This window comes from Sitophilus oryzae, unplaced genomic scaffold (assembly GCF_002938485.1).
Source record: "Sitophilus oryzae breed Bouriz unplaced genomic scaffold, Soryzae_2.0 scaffold_1420_pilon_pilon, whole genome shotgun sequence".
Classification (NCBI taxonomy): Eukaryota; Metazoa; Arthropoda; class Insecta; order Coleoptera; family Curculionidae; genus Sitophilus; species Sitophilus oryzae.
This window is the reverse complement of record NW_022146083.1, coordinates 559767-582132: the sequence shown is the minus strand read 5'-3', so window position 1 is coordinate 582132 and position 22366 is coordinate 559767. Positions and strand designations below refer to the sequence as shown.

Below are 22366 nucleotides of genomic sequence, written 5' to 3'. Positions count from 1 at the left end.
ATAATTATATTTAACTTGAGAATATTCTAATTTTAATGTACATACTTTAAAGCTCAATATATTTGATACCAATTAAACTTTTAGTTACGTAATCAAGGGCGCGATTTTTAAATACATTGTTACCAACCATGGACATATTTGGCGCCGTGCTGACTAACTGGAATTTAAATTTCGCGCTGGGGATTTAGGCGGTAACTCTGCTTTAAAAATGTCAAGTTGCCACATTTATTTATTTATTTCCTGACATTGTCATTCGTTTTGACACTTTAGTTTTGTATTACTAGTTTTCAGTTTAAATTAATAGTGTTGTGATACTTTAAGCTTAAACATGTTTGCTAGCAGACCTTGCAGTCGAACATTGTTCTTTTTAGAACCTCTTTTAGTGCGAAGTGGTACAAGATAGCTTAATAGCCGTAAAAAAACTCATGGCTCTTTATGTTCCTTAAGTGCTGTTAAGAAGGCGAGTTTTGTTGATGTAAATAATAACTGTTTATATATTTATAATCAATTTATTTTTGCTTTCTAAAATATGTTGATTAAAAGAAAATATATGAAAGTGGGCAACGCTGTGTCGATCAGGCTTAATCACGTGACTAAAAATTTATTTGATATATGAACTTATACACTGCTGGCAAAGGAATATTAGCAATAGGAGGTTTTCAATGCGATAAAAAAAGATGGTAAGGCTGCAAAATACACTGCAGTGCAACAGAGACGGATAAAGTGTCTTTTCCCTACCATTGTATAGGGGAAGTGATCATAGAAGTGAGTGATACGACGATAGAGCCCCTGCGAGAGGGGGCGCCGGGCGGGTCTTTAAGACGCTTGTGTGGGGGCTACCGCCTACTAATAGAACAGAATCGAAAAAATAGAAACAGGACGGACAGTGTTGCCATTCAATTAAATCGAAATTATGTTGGCTTGTCAAAATCCTAAATCTTCTAATCCCATTATCTTGCCTACTTAATGAAATATTAAATAAAGACGAAACAATTTTAAGAATGTTTTCTCTAGGCACATAACTTCTTTCTAAAACGAAAAGTAACATGCAAAACTTTGAAATCATTTCTAAAATAGCAAGTGCAATTCTATGAAATGGCAATACTGTACGATCTTCCTAGCAGTCGCCCCGACACAGTCGGTCGGCGGCGGCGCTTGACAAAGCCGCGGCTGTGACAAAGGAATTAGGCCGAAAAAAACTTTATAAGGAGTAGCCGAACAGGGTTGCCGGGTTGGTTAGATTATAATTCCATACGAGAACAAAATTCTCGGTACATCTTCAACAAAAATTAAAAGTACAGAAACGAAATAAAATATAATATATAAGTCCAAAATTAGCATTCCTATGTGTCGTAATAATAGATCACTCAAATAAAATACAAATATAATAAATATAACAAGAATTACAAATAGCTAGGTATATTATTTGATATTAAAAAAAATATTGAATTAAATAATATTAATATATTAATAAAAACATATAAAACTATAACAAGTAGGGATAGCAGTCACAAATTAGTGTAGTAGTCACTTTTTACCTTTGTACAAATTTTGATCAGTGATATCTAAAATTAATTTCATTTCAATGGGAAAGCTGTAGCAACTCTCAACTCTTTTTTCATATTAATATTTTTTTTTGATTTGGTTTGGTCAAAATCACTAAAATATTTGTCCGAATTTAGGTTGTTTCTTAACTTAAATTTTGTTTTTTGTTTACATTTTTTGGGGGAAAATATGGGTTCAACTTTAGTAGATGAATGAAATAAAATCTTTTCAAAGATATCAACTTCTTCGGGCATGTCGCCAATACCGCGCCTAATAAGGAGTAATAAGGAGTAATAAGGATTTTTAGGAATATCTCTGTAACTCTGCAACTAGACAGAACGATGACCTGTATGTGTGTTATTACTAAATAAAATTTAATGAAACAATAATAAAGTCAAATTATACAGATTCCAACACGGCAGTCGCTTAATTTTTAGTCAAATAAGTCAGCTTTTTATAAGTGCTTCTATTGTAAAAACTAAAGACGCAGTTGAATATATCGTTAGATTTTTCTTTAAATCGGTAGATCGGTAGCTTACAGACGAAACCGGTAGACCTGGCAACTCTGTGATGAACTGACGGGAGTCAGAATAGCGAGGTGCGGAGGCGCGGGAAGGGAAATAAAATAATGGCGATAAATAAAGGGCAGGGAGATGGGTATCATGAGTGGATGGGAGGTGGCGGAATTTCCAAAATTTGTTATCTTATTGGAGTTTGTCTAAGTAGACAGTCGTAGTGGAAGTGGAAACGGGGAAGTTGTTGTCCATCTCTGTTTAAGCATAGACTTTTTATAGGCGTTTCATTCCAATGCATGTAATTCCTATGCCTAGAGATCCATTGCCGGGCCTGTATGTATAATGAATACTAGCGTGTATTTGCGACTTCGTTCCCGTCGAATTAGTCATTTGTAATGGTAATGATAAAGCAAAGCAAGCATTTCCATTAACATACAAACTGGATAAAATTTTCTCACATTTATGACAGCATGAGAAAAAACAATATGGCGATATTATTATATAACTTGGTAATATTTGAGGGGTAGTTTAATCTCGTTGGAATTTGACTTTCGAAAAATCCGTTTGCCAAAAATAAGCTTTTTGCGTCAAGCAGTTTAAGCAGAATCGTGGTTAATTAATTACCCAACTTTTTGGAACACCCTGTATGATTTTTTTAAAAATTTCAAAATATGTAAAAAAACAAAATAAATTATGCGTGTTTAAGAGTTTTTCCGAAAAACTCACCAATTTTTAATTAAAAAAATATTCTAATATTTGAGGGGTGGTTTCACCCCCTTAGAATTTGAGTTTTGAAAAATTCCTTCTTATCGAACCTCTACACCCTAAAGTCAATCCATTTTCCAAAAATCAGCTTTATACGTCAAGCGCTTTAAGCAGGATCGTGATTAATCAATGACCAGATTTTTCGAAACACCCTGTATACATTTTTAAAAAATCTTAAAATATGTAAAAAAACAAAATAAAATATACGTGTTTAAGCGTTTTTTCGGAAACTTGACCGTTTTTTAAATAAAAAATATTGTAATATTTGAGGGGTGGTTTCACCCTCTTGGAACTGGAATTTCGAAAAATCCCTTCTTATCGAACCTCTACACCCTAGAATCAACCTGTACCAAAATTGAGCTTCTTACGTTAAGTGGTTTGAGCAGGATCGTGATTAATCAGTATGTCAGTTACTTAAGGATTTTATATATCAGTATAGATTATAAGGTGTCTTGTACAAATCAGAACTAAAACCAAATATATACTTATTTGCAAAAGTTGGGTATTTTACCATTGATACATAATACATAAGTTTTAATTAATGATATTGATTACTTATAGTAGACTTAAACTAATTATTAACAGTAATTGGCAGAACTCCTTTTCAGAACCAAAAGGATGACAGCTATATAATAACCTGAAAAGAAATGTTTTAACTGCATATACATCTAAATAGCTCGTTAATATACAATACTTAAGCATAAATCCTAATTTAAAACAAATACTAAGGACTAAATTGATAATAAATCAACTTAATGGTGTTATTAATCCTTTACAAGCATGTACCTCTTTTTTCTAATATGTTTTTAACTTCCTTATTTAACATGGTTCTATCCTGAAGATGGCAAAGCAAGTTAAAAAAAACTGTTTAAGACAGATCGTGGTTTTAAATCATAGATGACCGATTTTTTAAAATAAATAAAATTCAATATTTTTAATTGAATTTTATAAAAATAAAAGATTGAAGTAGTTTCTTTTTTCTATACAGGGTGTCCCAGAAATAAGTGCAAGTATTTTAAGGGGTGGTAGATCTCGATAAAAGAAACATATTTTCTCTTTATTGTTTTTCTAATAAGTCCAAAATAACGGAGTTATTTTACTTTGAAAATTTCCAAAAAAAATGATTTTTTGCTCAAATTTTGACACTGGATCTTTTCTGGATTTTCTTTCTTGTAAATTTAATCTACTACCTATGTTGCCATATTATCAAAAAATTGTGTTTTTTAACTAAAAACTAAAAAAAATTCCAAAAAATTTTTTCAAAAAATTCCGAATTTTTTTTTTCGCGAAAAAACCTCATAGGCGTGTTTCTGGGACTGAACTCAATTTGCTATTTTCCTACTGTTTTCCGTTGAATGGTCTAACTAGCCTGACTTTTTGTTTTATTTATTTGGATTACAAATAACAATAATGACAGTATGGCTTAGATTCATTAAAGAAATATTTAGTTGCCACAATCAAATATAGGTATTGAGTAATAAAAATATTAAAAACAATAAATTGCGTGCCTTGTTCTACAGAAACCAAACTAATTAATTATTACAAGTGAATCACAACAATTACTGTAAACAATTACTTAGCATTCTTTTGTGGTCTGCGAATCTGTAAGTAAACTTTGTTATGTTGTTCAGAGCAGTGGCGTAGTGTTATAAGAATTATTGAATGTTTTATAATTATTATTTCCAAAAAATAATGTGCGAATACAGGGTGCTACAAATTCGGGGTACGAGCATTGGTATCTCGGTAACCGTAATAGATACGGACATTGTTAAATTGGGGCGAAGATGCCATTAAAAACCTTTAAAAGATTTCAACGATTGCTGAGTTATTTGGAAAAAACGGATTTTTTTGAAAAACAATTTTATTTTTTCCTGTGGTGACTTTTTTCGAAAATCAAAAAACTAATTACACAATGTCATAGCCACTGTATCAGGGCTTTCTGATATTTTTTTTAGATTTTCAAATTTGCTGTTAATTCGTGAGAAACATAGGTCAACTTAATTTTTTTAAATACGGACCCGCATTTTTTATTTCAGCATTTGAAATAATTCGGTCTCCTGAGTACAATGATATAATGTAGGTACCTTAATATTATATATATTTAGTATTATATTATATAATACTTATTTATCTGTTATTAAGGTATTATAGTGACAGTATTATACGTGGCATTCCGATTACCTGATTATTATTATTATTCAAAACAGTACCGGGGCACTGGTTTAAGGTAAAGCTGACTCACTATTCCTCAGTAAAATCAATCAATTCGTGATGAAAATTTTCGGTGGCGTTTGTTATTAGCTAAATGAAAAACTATGTTAACATTTTCATAGTTTAAAAACATTGTTTAAGTGATAGTTATTAATAATGTAGCGGTAAAATGGAATTGAAGTTTTTGTTTAAGTTTATTAGAACTAATTTTGTATTCACAGTTAACATGTTTATTGTTCTGAAATCTATATACAGTACGTCTGTCCGTTCTGTAGCTACGGGGTATCCGTGAGAGGGGAAACGATATTTTCTCGATGTTTTTCGTAAAAAAATAGATCAATGAATCCATCAATAAAAATTCGATAAATTTGCAAGTAGCCAATAAAATGAGTGGGCGGAGCGATTTGCGATGACGTACTCGTCAAGTCGACGTGTAAAATAAATTGCTGTTTATTTAAATGTTTTTTGTCCACATTCCTTTCATAGACACAGATCCAGCAGATGTACTGTACGTATGTCATAAAAGGTGCAATCATTGTAAATCTATAGTTTATCTAGTGAGAGAGTATACAGGGTGTAAATGAGAAGTCGGCTAAAAAAATATGTTTTTTAATAAATATTTTTTTATATTTTCGTACGAATTTCTTTGTTAATTTCATGTATCTAGCTGTCAAATTAAAACGTCCAAAATTTTTACGTTTATCTCCCTATTTATTTCCACAAATACATTTTTTTTTAATTTAACGTAGATAGGTATATCTTTTTTATCTTTATAAAACTCTCCTACCAAATTTGAGTGCTCTAACTTCAGAAAAAATAGCGCCATTGACTGAAATCTAACATTGTTTTTTTAATATACCGGGTGCGTCTCAAAGTGGCTCACACCCCTATAACTTTTTTTATTTTTTCAGTTATAAAAACGAGATTTGGTACGTTGGCATATATGGCATAAATTAGGATTGATTGACGTATTCAATTGTTTTTGGTCACTTCCTGTTTCATCTGAAATTACTACAACATTCGATTTTTAAATGGCACCCTCGGTATTTTTTTTACTTTATTCTATAGAAAATAACACTCTGAATTGAATGACATATCATCTGTCACCTTTTGACATTTTCCCATATGGTTTATTTGAAATTATAATTTGCGGTTCGTAACGAAAATTTGACTTGAAATACTAAGTGTGTGGTACCAAATTATTCGTAGAAAAATGCTTGTTCCAAATATGCTAATGAGCCACCCTCTATCCATTTGAAAAAATTGAGATATGATAAAATATACGATTTGAGCATTTTCTAACTGGCCAGGACAAGACACTAAAAACATTAGACGATCTAATATATTTTTCCAAGGCTCCTTGATTAAAAATTAGTATTTTTAACACAGCCGTGGCACTCTAGATTGAAATTTATTATGCGAGAATGTCAAAAATTGACATATGATGTGCCATTCTATCCAGAATCCAGAATGTCATTTTCTATCGAATAAAGTAAAAAAATACCGAAGGTGCCATTTAAAAATCAAAAGTTGTAGTCATTTCCGGTGAATCAGGAAGTGAGCAAAAACAATTGAATACGTCAATCAATCCTGATTTATGTTATATATTAACCTACCAAGTCTCGTTATTTTATCTGAAAAAATAAAAAAGTTATAGGGGGTGAGCCACTTTTGAGACGCATTCGGTATTGATTGAAATATTACAAGAACTACTAATTTTAGGTACATATATATCATAATATACACAAAAATTATAAAACTTTACGTTCCCAAATCTAAAACTAAAATAAAAAATAGTATATTACAATAAAAATAAAACATATGTTATATCCCCACACTCTTTTGAAGCACCCTGTATACTCGAAACTAACTTTAAATTGTGTATCCTTCTTTAAAACTCTTTTATTTGACATTTTATTATAATTCTCGAAATAAATGAAATAATGAACTTTATCGTTGACTCACCCTGTACATTTTTAAATTGTGCCCTATAAGCCAGATTTCTATTATTTAATTATAGGTTATTTTAATAATACATTCACACCTGAAGGTATTTGATTAGATAAAATTCCAGAACTATTAATCATGACATTTGTTATCAGAAAATTATTATAAAACTTTTCCTGGTGTAGGTATAGGTAATGGACAATTTAAAACATAGATTGCCAACTCATATGATTCATACATACGGTATATATCAGTTATCGCAATAGGTTTTTAATGTAAACAATGTATTGTTTACATAAAAATAAGGGTACGGTGTTATGTAGATAAAGGATAAATGATATAGGGGTGTTTAGAGATATAATACTGTACTTATGAAACTTGTTTAAATTAAAAAATAAACTAATTAATAAATTATGGTTTAGATTGTTTGGAGTAAAATGAGCATGTGTCTCTAAAGGTTCGTCTACACGTATCGTTTTATCGGTCAGGTAACATGGAATAAAAACTATCATCTACACTGGAAGTTTCACCTGTGATTTTATCAATTATAGCATTGTGTTTAGCGAAGTTGAATTTTTTATAGTGCAGACAAAACGATAGTTTTGTTGTAAAGCTGATTGATCCCGTCAGTTGTCTAGATCTTCTGTCTTAAATTCAGTTCAACTAAAACAAACCATTTATTCGTCGACACATACAAGGTTTTAATCGATACATTTTGACTGAGCGGGAAAGACTGACAGGTAAAACCGTATGTGTGGACGGAGCTTTAGGGAATCTGGAAGAGATTAAAGTTATTTATTTAAGATAAAAAGTCCGTTGACAGTAAATAAGATGAAAATGTAAACTAAAACATCACATGTGTTTGGAAATTTGATAAATTTCGTAGTCTGAAAAAGAGAAATGGTAATATCAATTAAAAAGCATATGAAATCACTCCAAAATGCTGTATATTTTAATTTAATCAAGAAGAAATAGTTTTGGTTAATTTAGAATTGGTGTTATTACTTTATATTTGCATTTTGGTTAATTCTACCACACCTACAAACAAAAAGTGAGTTAATTCTATTAGTACACATATTCTTGTATCTTCAAAGCTTTGTAGAAAAGATTTTTTTAACAAATTAAAATCGTATAACTAGGTTAAGGACTAACTATATTTATAATAACAGGAAATAATAACTTAATCCTTTTCTTCGGCTTTCAGGAAGCCCTAGAAATGAGCTTTAAGCGAAGCCCCAGCAAAGTATGGTGGGGCAGCGAAAGTCTGGAGTTCAGGGAAGTCTCCGCCAGTCCTGGAAGTCAAGATTCTGGATTTTCTGATACGGAAACAAGTCCTCGCAACTCAGAGAGAAACAGGTGAGTCAATATAACAAGTATTTCACAGGAGGGACTTGATATTTGTCTTTATAATCATTCAAATTAGGTTGGTTATTAAAAAATAACGTTCAAATGCATTAAAAACATGCGATTGAAAAAATGCATTACAGTAGTCCTTGAATTTTTTTGTCAATTTTTGGCATATTTTTATGTAAACTATATAGGGATCAGCTTGACAGAATTTATCCTCAATTGTCATTTCAAGTCCGCTGTGATGACTTTTTTTATGGTTCGATATACCTATAAGTATTATAAAGAGTGTAATGTAATAGAATTTATGTGTTCAGGGCAAAAAACAGTTCAAAACACAATTTAAAGGAAGTTATTGAAGAAGGAAAAGAAGAAAATAATAATGATTTAACGCCTAAAAGTTCAGGCAACCAGGAAATTACAAAAAATATTTTTAAAGGTGAGTGTGCAATAATTGTAATTACTATACAGGGTGAGCCTTAAAATAAATAATGCTGCTAATATTTTTAGGTGTAGTATATTTTGACCCCAGAAACACGTTTTTTTTCGCGAATTTTTTTTAGAAATTTTTTTTAGTTTTTAGTAAAAAAAAAACATTTTTCTTGATATTATGGCAACATAGGTAGCAGATTAAATTTACATGAAAGAAAATTCAGAGAAGATCCAGTGGTTCTCAAAATTTTAGCAAAAAATATTTTTTTTCGAAATAATCAATGCAAAATAACTCGGTTATTTTGGATTTATTTGAAAAACGGTAAAGAGAAAATATGTTTCTTTTATCGAGATCTACCAGCCCTGAAAATATTTGCACTTATTTAAGACTCACTCTGTAGAAATAAAAAAAAGCAAAAAATAACCTTTTAGAAAATTTGGCTCTGATTTCTATGAATGCCATTAGCAAAGGCGTAGTGTTAAGCAAATGCGACAAGATCAAGACTTTCTTGGTCTTGGTCTTGAAGTCTAATAAGTAGTCTTGTACTTGGTTTTGGTTTTGCTTCAAGACTCTTGCTAAAATATTTAAATAAATAGTATTTTTTAATTTAATGAAATAAAACTTAAAAAGAATGATATAATATATCTGAAGACTGTAAAGCAAATCTTGATCTTGCGTAAGTCTTGCACTGGACTGTCGCAAGCCCAAAACCAGTCTCGCTATTGCTATAAGGGCGTAACTAGAATTTTTCTAGAAGAGGGTAAAATATGTACCTAATATATGAAGATTATTAATATTACTTCGTTAGAAGAGAACATTACACTAAAATTAGTACATTAAAACTAATTTTAGTAAAACTGCTATTCGAATTATTGGAGAACTAAAAACTTATAATACTCATTGTAAGTTTATTATACTGATTATACAAAGATCCATTAGATGATCGATTGCATTTTTTGTTTTTTAAATACCATTTAAGGTTAGGCTAAGAAAGACATTTTTTTTTAATTTTTGGTATATTTTATTATGCATTCTAGATCGAGATAACACAAACTCAAAAACGAATTTGAATTTGTCGAGCAACTATCAGGAGAAACTGACTCCGGTGAAGAGATGTATCGACGAAAGGTTGACAAAAAGCGAAGGAAAATCGTCTCCTCACTTTCTGAAGAAGTTCTCTGTGGTGAATGGTGGTGCTACTGACCCTATGCGAAAACAGAGGTAAATACAAAAATAAGCTTAAATGCAATTAAATCTAATTTTAGATTTTTAATATATCTCGTATCAGATATACAGTATGTCCCCGGATTGTCTTTACAAGAGGAAAAGAACCTTTTTATTATTCGCATTTTGAGAAAAATGTATTCTTTATAAACATTTTTGCTTGTTCTAAAATGGTTAATCCCGTTTATACTTTTCCAAATTTCCATACAGTTTTTGAGAAAATTAAAAAAAAGTCCAAAAAATCAAAACGCCTTTCTACCGGGTGCGTCTCAAAAGTGACTCACCCCTATAACTTTTTAATTTTTTCAGTTAAAAAAAACGAGATTTGCTATGTTAGTATATGACATAAATTAGGATTGATTGACGTATTCAATTATTGTTTTCGGTCACTTCCTGTTTCACCGGAAATGACTACAACTATTGAGTTTTAAAAAATACCAGGGTTCCAGGTATTTTTTTGCTTTATTCATCAGAAAATAACACTCCGAATAAAATGACATATCATATGTCAACTTTTGACATTTTCGCATATGGTTTATTTGAAATTATAACGGTTTGTAACGAAAATTTTTCTCGAAATACCAAGTGTGTGGCATCAAATTATTCGTAAAAAAATGCTTTTCCAAATATGCTAATGAGCCACCCTCGTTCCATTTGAAAAAATTGAGATATTATTAAAAATACGATTTGAGCATTTTCTAACTGTTCAGGACAAGACACTAAAAACATTAGACGATCAAATCTATTTTTCCCAGGCTCCTTGATTAAACTCCGTGTTTTTAACATAGCCATGGCGCTCTAGATTGAATTTTAAAATACGATTTTTTATTAAGCGAAAATGTCAAAAGTTGACATGTGATATGTCATTCTATTCAGAATGTAATTTTCTACTGAATAGAGTAAAAAAATACCAAGGGTGTCATTTAAAAATCAAAAGTTGTAGTCATTTCCGGTGAAACAGGAAGCGACCAAAAACAATTGAATACGTCAATCAATCCTAATTTATGTCATATACTAACATACCAAATTTCGTTTTTTTTATCTGAAAAAATAAAAAAGTTATAGGGGGTGAGCCACTTTTCAGACGCATCCGGTATAGTAATATAATTTCGTTTTCAATCTTTGACACTGTTATTGATAGCATTTTAATTAAAAAAAAACGTCAAAAAAATTAAAAATTAACGTCATATTTTTTGCTTTCAATGTTACGAAAAAGGTTATATTAGTTATCCAAAAATTCAAAACGTGATACTTTTAATAACAGTAAAAAATTTGATGTTAATCAAAATTAATAATAACCAACTATCAAAGAACAAAATCGAAGTAAAATTAAAAATTACCATAGAAACGCCTTTTGATTTTTAGGACTTCAACTGGGAACAAAATTAACCATATTTTCATGAATTTTTTAAGTTTCTCTAAAACGGTATTTGGAAAAATATAAACGGGACTAAACATTTTAGAACAAGCAAAATTTTTTATGAAGAATGCATTTTTTTCAAAATGTCAATAATAAAAAGGTTGCTCTCCTCTTGTAAAGACAATCGGGGGACATACTGTAGGATTATACCTGGCGATTTTGAACCTTGTCAAAAATAATATTTAATTTAGATAGTAGTATTTTTTTAAGATTTCATACACAAACCTCCTTTCAAAAAAAATATCCTTCTTTTTTATACGTCGAACATGAATATTGTTATAGAAAATTACGTGATTTGTTTGATTAACGTCATCGTTAACGGATAATTGTAAACGTAAACGAGCGAAAGATGCTTGTAAATCGTAATATTTATATGCTTCAATTTCATTTACAGATACGGAAAGTATTCACCCAAAGTAAGCAGGAACCTCTTCGCTTCGTCGAAAAATACCCAAGAATGTCCCGACAACTACTCTAATCAGTATTCAAAGCTCACACAATCCAGCAAGCCGCGCTCACGCGAAGAAACAAATGAAGACGAAAAAGAAGACAGTCGCGCGTCCGATCGGTCGCTTGCTTGTGACACCAGCAGCGAGATTTCGGGCACCAAATCCCTACCCATTATCAGGAACGGTCCGGGATCGATCAGGAGATCCAGGAAATCGAACAAAACCGCCCCGGCTTGCTTGGATTCCTCCCTGAGCACGGAAGAAAGTGAAGCGGTGACGTCGTTTAACACGAGTGAGTGCGATAGTGAGTTGGAGGAGTTGTTCGGGAGGTTGGAGGGTCCAGGACATACCTCCACGCCGAAGGGTGATATTAGGGGGTCGTTGGATAGTATGCGTAGACGGGGACAGAAAGCAAGGTTACAGCAGAGGTTGAAACTTAGATATCAGGATAATGAAAGGTGAGTTTTATGTTTATCTCTCAGGAATTGTCTTGCTTAAATTTGATGATAATTGAAGGGTACAGGAAATGAGATCAGAGCCACAAAAAGGTAGATTTTACATCAATAATAAGAATCTCAAAAATTTCTATTATACCGTGATAACCAACTATAGTTCATATCAAAAAATAAACTTTTAGTCACGTGATTAAGCTTAACCGGCACAGTGTTGCCCACTTTTAGATATTTTCTTTTAATCATTTTTTTTAGGAAATAAAAATAAATTAATTATAAATATATAAACAGTTATTATTTACATCAACAAAACTCACCTTCTTAACAGCACTTAAGGGACATAAAGGGCCATTACTACCGCTTTCTGGTTCAAAATACTGTAATAAAGTTGTGATGAGATTTTTACGGCTATTATTTTACTCTTTGCACTAAAAGAGGTTCTAAAAAGAACAATGTTCTGACTGTAAGGTCTGCTAGTAAAAAAACATTAAGCTTAAAATGTCACAGGAAATAAAGTAAACAAATGTGGCAACTTGATATTTTTTTACAACAGAGCTACCACCTGAATCCCCAGCGGGAAATTTAAATTCCGGTTAGTCAGCCCGGCGCCGAATTTGTCCATGGTTGGCAGCAATGAATTTAAAAATCGCGCCCTCGATTACGTAACTAAAACTTTAATTGATATCAAATATAGTTATAGTATAAGAGTAATTGCTTAATTTTATGCAAAAATGTGTATAGTAAACGCCACGAATGTTTCGGAGTGATTCATCGCTTGATGAAGTTAGAATGGACACGCGCTCTATCATTTTTGCATTATAAACGTAAATTTTTACCGCAGACGTAGTTTTTTAAAGGCCGGGTCCAATCATCTGCCTGCGCTCCTCCTACTTATTTTAAAATGTTAGCGTGATTGACAATGACGATACTATATCGCGTTTCTTTGATTGATTCGTTTTTGTGCGTCAGTCCATTGGTGTGCTTGCAGTGCGACCAATGGGGCATTCCATTTTATATTTATAACCAAATATATGTTTTCACAAGACTTTGACAGTTAAAACAACAAATTACAACAGATTATATATTGATTATTACTTTGAATAAGAAGACTAAGGAAGGAGCATATCAAAAATCTTAGGTACACCGCGATGGGCCTCAAATATGGCCTTAATTATAAAACTATGATGCAGGGTAGACGTGGGGTAGACTCAATAATTTGTTGTTTTATTTTACGTTGTGAATAAATGTTGGTAGTTATTAAAATTGTTATAAAAATATATATAATTCTAATAAAAATAGATAAGTTATAATAAGTATTTATTAACACAAACATCCGATACGCTACTGAAGCAGGTAAGTCAAATTAACGTATCTAAATTCTTTGACATCTAATCTTTGACAAGTAATAAATAAAAGCTAAAATGCAAGAAAAATATATAATTTAGTTAATTTAAGTGAATTTCATAAATGATCGGTTTACTACACGTATGTATATTATATAGTCACTTACTAGCGAAAAGTTGTTCCATTATTTCACTCAATTTTTGCCGAGATCTACCGCACGCTACACAACCAACTATTTTAGAATCTTTTTCGATAAATCGCGATAGTGTCACTGTTAATTTAAGTTCTGCCACAATTTCCATCTAGATTTACTACCTTTATACAACTATCAGTAGTAGAATAAATAATAAATAACATAACATAAGCTCCGTAAAGACTGACACCGAGACTGACACAGACTGACAAATCCACAAAATTTCAAATCAAATTCAAATGTGTCAAATGAATCGTCAAACAGAACTGTCAAGGATCCCCACCCTAGAGTGCTTTTATGGCGCTTTTTCCGCCCACCATGCATGAATACATGGATAGCATTATGCTCCTTCCTTAGTCTTCTTATTCAAAGATTATTATAATGACTTGAAACATCACGGCACTGGAATTAAGTTTTATGTGACCTTGAACAGATTAGTTCACATGTAAGCGACCGATAAATCAGTCCCAAACATTCGTGGCGTTTACTATAGCACCACTACACACTTGTACCTGCAAAAACGATCAGAGTTCAGGACTATGATCGTTTTTCACAACACCATGTAGAAATACCTGATTTTACAAAAATAAAAAAAAAAGTTTGAAAGCGCTTGTATCTCGCTACAATACTCTGATCTCTATTCTCTTGCATACTTCCATTGCGTTTTTTTTTAAATAAAATTGTGTTTTTTGGGGAAGAATCTGTTTTTTTTTTAAGTCAAAAATATATAAAATATTACCAAAATCGAAGCACTATTGGGACATTGTGCAGTTTTTTTTGTCACTGAGTCAATTTTACCATAAGATCGAAAAAAAAAACGGCGTCAAAGACGGCTGCGGAATGAGAATCAATGATAATTTTGGCGAGATCAAGCCCAAGACGTCATTTACTTAGCCCGTACTGCCAGTTGGCCTTAAGAAGGTTGTAATTTATTTTGCGTAGTTTAAAATTCGAGAAAAACACTATTTTTTGCCGACCATACCAACAGGTATGGTAGGCTATTAAGATCGGCAAAAAGAAAGTTTTTTTAATTTCACTCAAAATGAGTTATTTGGGTCATGAATGACCTAAATACAAAATATTCTCATGGTGTCTGTCTGTCAGTGTATGTCTGTCCGTCTGTAACACGATAACTCAAAAACCGCTAAACCGATTTTAACCAAATTTGGCACAAAAACACTGTGGCACCCACTATGAGGGTAGTAGGGAGTATGGGAGGGGGTTAAAAATTTTAAAAAATCGTAACTCCAAAATTACAGTAGCTAGCGAAACGCGGTTTTCAATTTAAGACTAGGAATAATATTTGCAACAAAATTTGTAATAACATCAAAATCAGTCAGAGTCGCAGTTTTTGAGATAAAAAAAAAATTGGAAAAATTCCTTTACTTTGATACTAAAAGAACTGCCTATCAATTTTTTATTAACATATTTTAGTATGGGCGTATTTACTATACGTCCATCCCGGCGCCAATTTTTTTTCGGTCATACGAAATATTCTCTAGTCATTTGACTGTTGACTGTCGAAGTTGGACAAACTATAGTCTGTATTTCTAAGCCCTCTATGATACAAACAAAAACCCTGAACCGCCTCTGAAAGTCAATTTCAAATCGAACTCTTTGCTGCAAGTACCGATCTGGTACGACCATTAAAGTTCGTGATTTTCCCATATACATTTCACTCTAACAACCTGTCTGTCGTCAGCTAATACATATTTATTCCCCATCCGAGGCTTATGTAACATTAAAATATTCAAATAATCTGGTTTAGGGTACCGCCGGTTCACACCGACGGGGTAACGGTCGATAACGAGGCGGTACTGCGCTGGTTGCAGGAAGCCAGGTACTCCATCGAGCAGGAGTGCACCACCATGCTGCAATGCAAGTCCATAGCGGCTGAGCTGGGCGAGAAAGTCAGCCATCTAGCTGCGTGCGCCACCACCATTTTGAGGGGGTTGCTGTCGGAAGCTAGGTGCATTGAACAGGATTACAGGAACTTGAAAACGTAAGTAAATAATGCAATCAATTTCGGCTCTTTCCATTGGCATCCAAATTTTTTTTCTCCTTAGGGATACGCAGCCTCTTATTTCCTCGATCCAGAACCTTGCCAGAAATATCCTAGACTTCTACAAGTCGCACACCGGCCTAGTCAACTCCAAAACCTTACAAATCTACGAAAAAATCAACAAATCCAGTCTGGAAGAGGCATTGGCGAATTTGGAGTTGTTCTACGTCGAATGGGAAAGCACCAGGACACAGATTTTGATAAAGGAAATTAAGAAACTAGTTGAAAAACTCGAAGATCCCACTTCTGATACGGATCTTCGGGCAAGTTTGACAGGTGTCACCTCTGTCTCCTTGAGGAATACGGATCTGATAGAACATTTTGTTAAGGTAATATACATTCCACAATTACCTAATACTATAGTACCACAGCTCAATAGGTACAAATTAAATTTACGAGGGTAGTCTAAAACGTTTATATTTTATTCACTTGATAAACGCTCCCTAAAACACTTTTATACAGGGTGGTCCGAACTGTATTCGGGCAATGTCGGCAGCATATTCTACAAATAGCGATACAATACAGTTTGGACCATCCTGTATAATAAACAACTATTATGTATTTTTCAGCAAGTTTTGTACAGTACTTTTTTACCACAACTCAAGCTAAAAGAATATTTTTTTAGGCTGATATTATACCGATTCTTCTGATACTCTGCGAAAAATGCGACGGTTCCTCTATGAGGACTCTGATTCTGCGAGCTTTGAGCACCATGTGCTGCAACTCCACGGCAGTTCGGCTATTTGAGAAATTCTCCGGAGTCCAGATCATCGCCGATACTCTGGAAGAAGACTCAAGGCCGGAGCCCGAAAGAAGCGAAGCTGTAGCTCTTCTGGCTCAAGTCACAGCTCCATGGTTGGAAGACAACCATTCGGTAAGAAGCAGTTTATTGTATTAAAAAATCTCAGAAAAGAGTCTATTACTATTTTTGTTTAGTCTTTGACGCCGTTTTTTTTTGTATCATATATTGGATCATACGGTACAATATTTGTACCTGTACAAAATTCCTTATTTATTTATTTTTAGGTACAAGGATTGCAGGATTATTCCAAAAAACTAGTCCAGTCTCTGACAAAATTCGCAGCAGATACAAAATGTTGCCAGAATCTACTCCTATGCGCTGCAGCTTTGGCGAATCTCAGTTCCATGGACGCCAAGTGTATCAAGTTCTTGGTACAGTTCAGAACAGCTCCAGTCCTGTTATCTGCTGTCAAAAACAGGGGGCCTATGGTTAGTGTGTACCTGCTGGAACAAGTAGCAACTCTGCTAGCTAATATGGCAGCTGTAGAAGATGTTAGAAGACAACTAATAGATGCTGATGTAAGTAATCTACTACAACCCTGCTGTGTATCCAATTTAAAAATAACTATTTTTGTAGGCTGTAATTGCGTTATTGCATTTCTTAAAACAACCAAGAATCAACCAAAACGAAGACGTTGAACGTCGTTTACAACAAAAAGGTGTGATTGCCCTATCCAGGTTATGTGGGGACAAAAAAGGTTCTAATCAAGTAGTGGAAAATGACGGACTCAGACTATTGGTACAATTGTGCAGGGAAAAGCAAGAAAGATTCAATAGCGACGCTGTTTTAGTTGCTGCTTTGGTAAGTTCAATCATGAAATTATTTTATTTTATCATAAACATTTTATTTATGTAGGCTACTTTGAGAAAAATTGCTGAAGCTTGTGGAACAGAGATGCTGAACGAACAAGACTGCCAGGAGTTGGTTGAACCAAAACTTCTAGACTCATTTCTAGCATATTCTGCCCAAAATGAAAGCTATGTATGAAGAAATATGCTTAAAAATATATTTATATGTTAAAAGATTGTGTTCAAATATATATTTATCAATAATTATCTATACTGTTAAATAAAAATACAATATTAAAATGTTTTGAAGTAAATATTTTTTCCTATCCTTAGAAATAAGTCGGGCTATTATGTTTTAAATGCTTTTTTTGAAAAAAAGTGTTTTAAATGTGTCTAAAACTATTTTTTTATCAATAAAAATAACTTTATTAGAGTTAAAACCTTCTTTAAAACGACAGAAACTGTTTTAAACTATAAAAAACACGTTCTGTTCATAAATAAATATATTTTCAACCCTGAAAATAAGTAATGAAAAAAAAAGAAAATTAAAAAAAAATAATTTATTTCCTGGCACTCAGAAAGAAAAAAACATACAACATTATAAAGGGAAATCTTTGTCTAGTATGTTTACTATATCACAACGTATATTACAATTTAATTCACTATCAGTACAGCAAAAAACAATAAAAAAATTTACCCTACTGATATTGGTATCCAGGAGGGGGCTGATTCTGACCCAACTGCGAGGGGTCCTCTAATGGGGGTAACTGAGGCTGAAACTGTTCCGCGCTCAGCCTGGTAAATAGAATTCCTACGCCTTCGATTAATGCCAGAAGCACACCACCTAAAAAATACACAATATTTAATTAATTTTAAATAAAATAATTATAAAAAAGAATTTCTACCAATTAGGGCGCTTCCAGCCATAGCAGGTAGTCCGTTTCTAGCTGCTAAAATGCCACCAGTCGCGGCACCACTGATAATGGAGTTCCAAGGATCTTCCTTCTTCCGGACATGAATCAGAGCACAATCAATAGTTGAAAACATACCGCCCCATACTGCAAAGTTGCCTGCTATTATGGGAGAACGTTGTTTTATCGCGGCTAATGAGCCAATCTATGAGATAAACATCCGTAATTATTTTAGTAATAATATTGATGTGTGAGAAACAATACCAGTCTGCGATTAAACCCAGATGGGGCATTTCTAAAACCTTTAATGCTTTGAAAAACACCACCTCCTATAAGGCCCATGGTAAAAGCACCTCCACAGTCGTCAACAATTCTCCATGGGCAAGGTTCTCTTGTGTATTCTTCCATGACTTATCTGATAAACACCTAAAAGTTAATATACTGTAAAAACGGAACATGTTTAACTTAAACGAACGTTCTTACCTCTTAAAAAACTTCAGTAATGATTCTGTCGTAATATTATTAAATCACTGGAGAAATCTTTGGTGTGACTTTTTGAGATGGTGAAGATGAAACGATTAAATTAGAGGTTGTCGACAATAACACATCATCGTTCATAACAAAATTGCACTTTTCTTATAACTTAAAACACTTCTTATACATTAATTTCTGATGAATGTTATTATTTTCTAACAAAAAACGAGATTTCTCCTTCTAGATTTTGATAATGATTTTGATGGAAATTTTCGAGGTTATGGCAAATTAAACGTGACATAACTTCAGTGTGGTCATCGTTAGACAACCAGATATTCACAAGGCGGAAAATTTAAAATTGACTGACTTGAAAAAAAATCTGGCAATCTAAAAATAAATTTCTGGCAAAGCCGCCGCAGTTTTAAATAGAATTATTCCTTCTGCGTTTGAAAACGTTCAGATGCACTAGATTTTTACTAATTTTAGACAAATTTTACAGAGCTTACCCAGAAATACAGAAAAATGGCAGAGGTTTGTCTTCTTGTTGTGCTAAATAAGATTTTTTAAGTAATATTTTATATTTTCTAGGAAGTAGCAGCTAGCACGAAAGAATTTCAAAAAGCTCTGAAGGTAAGAACATTGATAAAACTCTCTACTTAATAATTTTTACATTAAATATGATTTTAGTTAAAAGATTTGGAGATAGCAAACTTAAAGGAAAAAATAGCGTTAATGGAACTAGAAGTGGGACAAAGTCAAAAACAACAGGCCCAAAGAGCGAAAGAAAACTTGGAAATACAAGCATTAAAGACACAATCCGAGGGTATCCTAACCAAAGCCAAGGCGATGATCTTTGAGAACACCAAAGTGATCAAGAACCAGGAACTACAAATTGAAGCATTATCCCAACAGAACGAGAGCTTAAAGGATGTAGTTAAAATCACCAAAGACTTGCTGGAAATAAGGAACATGGAGGTAACCCAGTTGGAAGAGAAGATCAATTGCATGGAAGGTAGATTGAAGGCGGATAAAGACAGACAAACTCTTCTTCATACGAAATTAGAGACCATGATCAGGCACAACGGAGATTTGAAGAGAGAATACGAGGCACAATTATGCTTGTTTAATGCTTTGAGAGAACGGTACAGCGAAAGAGAATTAGCTAGAGGTGTGTTAGACGATGCCAGAAGGGATGTGCAACAAGCTAGGGTAGAACAGAATGGCGTAGAACCACCGGTACCACAGCCAGAACAGAACGGAGAACAACCTCAATAAAATTTAATGTATTAAAAAATGTTTTGTATCTATGTATGATTGTAAATAGATATAATGTACTTATGTGCCTTGAGACTGGTACTACCTTGGTTTGATACTTAATAAAAATAAATATGTGTGTTTAATAATACAAATTTTAAGATCATTCCTCATGTGATCTATGATCATTAGAATGTTTTTATCTCTATAGAAATAATAATACCGTATGATCTAAAAGAGCATCAAGTTATCCTAGAAAGGATGATCAGTAGCATCATATAGAAATAGTTATACCGTATGATCGAATAAAAACGGCGTCAGCGATGGCTATCGCTATGAATTCAAGATCGCTGTCATTTTATATTGTAGATTGTTTTTTTATTTTATGTAGATTGTCATTTCATAGCCATCGCTGACGCCGTTTTTATTCGATCATACGGTAGTAGAATATATTTTCTCTTTATCGTTTTTCAAGTAAGTCCAAACGGAATTACTTTACTTTGAAAATTTCCAAAAAAGTGATTTTTTTGCAGAACCACAGGATGTTTTCTGGATTTTCTTTCTTATAAATTTAATCTAATACCTATGTTGCCATATTATCAAGAAATAATGTTTTTTAACTAAAAACTAAAAAGAATTTTAAAAAACTTCGGATTTTCAATTTTTTTTTTGCGAAAAAAAACCTCATAGGCGTGTTTCTGAGGTTGAACTATACTACAAGTTAAAATACTTGCACTTATTTCTGGGACACCCTGTATAGTAGAAAATTAATATGGTGAATTTAATAAACGTCATTTCTAAGGTAACTTGACGCCGTTTTCTTTCTCGAACATATGGTATTTTCGTACAGGCATTTTTGTGCATTTGTTGTTAAAAAATAACGTAAAAAAGTTTAGGACAGGCAATAAAAACAAAAATTAAAAATATAACATTACCTTTATTAATTTATTTTGCTTACAACATATTGCTATAATAGATAAAACTGTCAACTATCTTTTTTATTATTATTGTATCAAGTACATGTTGTACTAAGTTCAAACACCATTTTTTTTAATTTCTTTTAGGACAAAATCATGTTAAATTTACGAAGTTTCTATTTTACATCCAACATCAAAATTGAAACAATATATAAATAAAAAAATACTGTATAATAATGAAAAAACGGCGTCGAGTAGACGCATGGAAATGACGATCGATAACATTCACCATATAATTTTTTATGTATCAATCAAATCAGAGCGATCTTCATTTCCAAGCCAACTGTGATGCCGTTTTTTTTTGATCGTACATTTTTTTGTACTAAAAAAATCATCTTTATCAAAGTAAAAATTCCGTTCATTGACGCTATAATTAATTTATTCAAAATCCACGAACTATTTTTTAATTAATTACAAAATGATTCTATTTCAGGCTGGTCAACACTAGTTAAAAAAATCCAATTTTATATTAACAATTCTAACTACTATTTATAATTTCTTATTTCTTTATTAGAAGAGAAAAACTAAAATTATTTCTATTTATTTAAAAAGGATTTTACAATATGTTTTGGTCCGATTTGATAACGACTTTTAAACTCCACTTTATTATAAAGTTTCCAACTAACAACAAAATCATATTTTCGCTTATTAAAAAAAAATATATATTTATAATTATCAAAAAACAAAAACTAAGATCTAATTGCTGTATTTTTTGTGTCAAAATGTTGAAAAATAAAGTTTGTTCTAAATTCTTGCAGCAAGCATTCTAAATATAAGATTAAGAAAAAATAAATAGTATGTGAAAATGTATATAAGGTGGTCCATAGACGATAAAATGTGTTGTACGCCAAGTTGAACAACCTTGAACCGTGAACGATTTGTGTGGCTTTGGAAATGACAGTTGATGATTTCTGGATAACCTCTATACTGATCTGGACATCGAAACTACCGTATGATCGAGAAAAAACGGCGTCAGCGATGGCTATGGAATGAAGATCGCTGTCATTTTATATGTAAATTTATATGGAAAATGTCATTGATGTTCATTTCCCAGCCAACTGGACGCCGTTTTTTTTCGATCATACGGTATTATATACAGGGTGGTCCGAATTGTATTCCGGAAAATTCGGCAGCATATTCTGCAGATAAAAATAAGTAAAATTCGATTTATTCCACATAATGTATTATTCAATCAATTGTATGAAAATTGGTGACTAGGAGTTTTTTGACATGAGAAATTTGATTTTGATATC

The 22366-nt window shown here is 32.3% G+C and overlaps 3 protein-coding genes across 8 annotated transcripts in view; 2 read left to right on the top strand and 1 right to left on the bottom strand.

Moving 5' to 3' along the window:
- Nucleotides 1-17797, top strand: part of LOC115876171 (protein inscuteable homolog) — a 38004-nt gene extending 20207 nt beyond the window's left edge. For 3 of the 5 annotated variants that reach the window (XM_030891857.1, XM_030891859.1, XM_030891856.1), the window contains exons 2-11: nucleotides 8188-8339; nucleotides 8648-8769; nucleotides 9801-9984; nucleotides 11802-12314; nucleotides 15614-15847; nucleotides 15912-16236; nucleotides 16533-16781; nucleotides 16934-17227; nucleotides 17286-17510; nucleotides 17565-17797. In XM_030891857.1, coding sequence (XP_030747717.1) covers nucleotides 8200-8339; nucleotides 8648-8769; nucleotides 9801-9984; nucleotides 11802-12314; nucleotides 15614-15847; nucleotides 15912-16236; nucleotides 16533-16781; nucleotides 16934-17227; nucleotides 17286-17510; nucleotides 17565-17696 — 2418 coding nt within the window. In that variant the 5' untranslated portion in view covers nucleotides 8188-8199 and the 3' untranslated portion in view covers nucleotides 17697-17797. Of the gene's footprint in view, nucleotides 1-7653; nucleotides 7660-7806; nucleotides 8035-8185; nucleotides 8340-8647; nucleotides 8770-9800; nucleotides 9985-11801; nucleotides 12315-15613; nucleotides 15848-15911; nucleotides 16237-16532; nucleotides 16782-16933; nucleotides 17228-17285; nucleotides 17511-17564 lie in introns of those variants that run through there. The other 2 variants (XM_030891860.1, XM_030891858.1) reach the window with 2 other exon arrangements.
- Nucleotides 17798-18042: 245 nt separating this feature from the next.
- On the bottom strand, nucleotides 18043-19170 carry LOC115876199 (mitochondrial import inner membrane translocase subunit Tim17-B). Of its 2 annotated transcripts, none has more exons than XM_030891898.1 (4): nucleotides 18892-19170; nucleotides 18673-18833; nucleotides 18403-18613; nucleotides 18043-18341 (listed from the first exon to the last, which is right to left on the bottom strand). In XM_030891898.1, exons 2-4 carry the CDS (start codon nucleotides 18814-18816, stop codon nucleotides 18196-18198), a joined length of 501 nt encoding a protein of 166 aa, XP_030747758.1. In that variant the 5' UTR covers nucleotides 18817-18833; nucleotides 18892-19170; the 3' UTR covers nucleotides 18043-18195. The 2 variants fall into 2 exon arrangements, with proteins under 2 accessions (XP_030747758.1, XP_030747759.1); XM_030891899.1 differs by having other exon boundaries at nucleotides 18673-18823.
- Nucleotides 19171-19291: 121 nt separating this feature from the next.
- On the top strand, nucleotides 19292-20292 carry LOC115876198. The gene is made up of 3 exons (XM_030891897.1): nucleotides 19292-19413; nucleotides 19471-19512; nucleotides 19570-20292. The coding sequence occupies exons 1-3, from the start codon at nucleotides 19405-19407 to the stop codon at nucleotides 20155-20157; spliced, it is 639 nt and encodes a 212-aa protein (XP_030747757.1). The 5' UTR covers nucleotides 19292-19404; the 3' UTR covers nucleotides 20158-20292.
- Nucleotides 20293-22366: the final 2074 nt, after the last annotated feature.

Coding starts and splice junctions, on each gene's coding strand:
- LOC115876198 (XM_030891897.1), top strand. Junction 19,513..19,569: donor AATTTCAAAAAGCTCTGAAG/GTAAGAACATTG, acceptor ATATGATTTTAG/TTAAAAGATTTGGAGATAGC.
- LOC115876199 (XM_030891898.1), bottom strand. CDS start 18,816: ATGGAAGAATACACAAGAGAACCTTGCCCATGGAGAATTGTTGACGAC. Junction 18,614..18,672: donor CTGGGTTTAATCGCAGACTG/GTATTGTTTCTC, acceptor TTTATCTCATAG/ATTGGCTCATTAGCCGCGAT. Junction 18,342..18,402: donor GGCTGGAAGCGCCCTAATTG/GTAGAAATTCTT, acceptor TGTATTTTTTAG/GTGGTGTGCTTCTGGCATTA.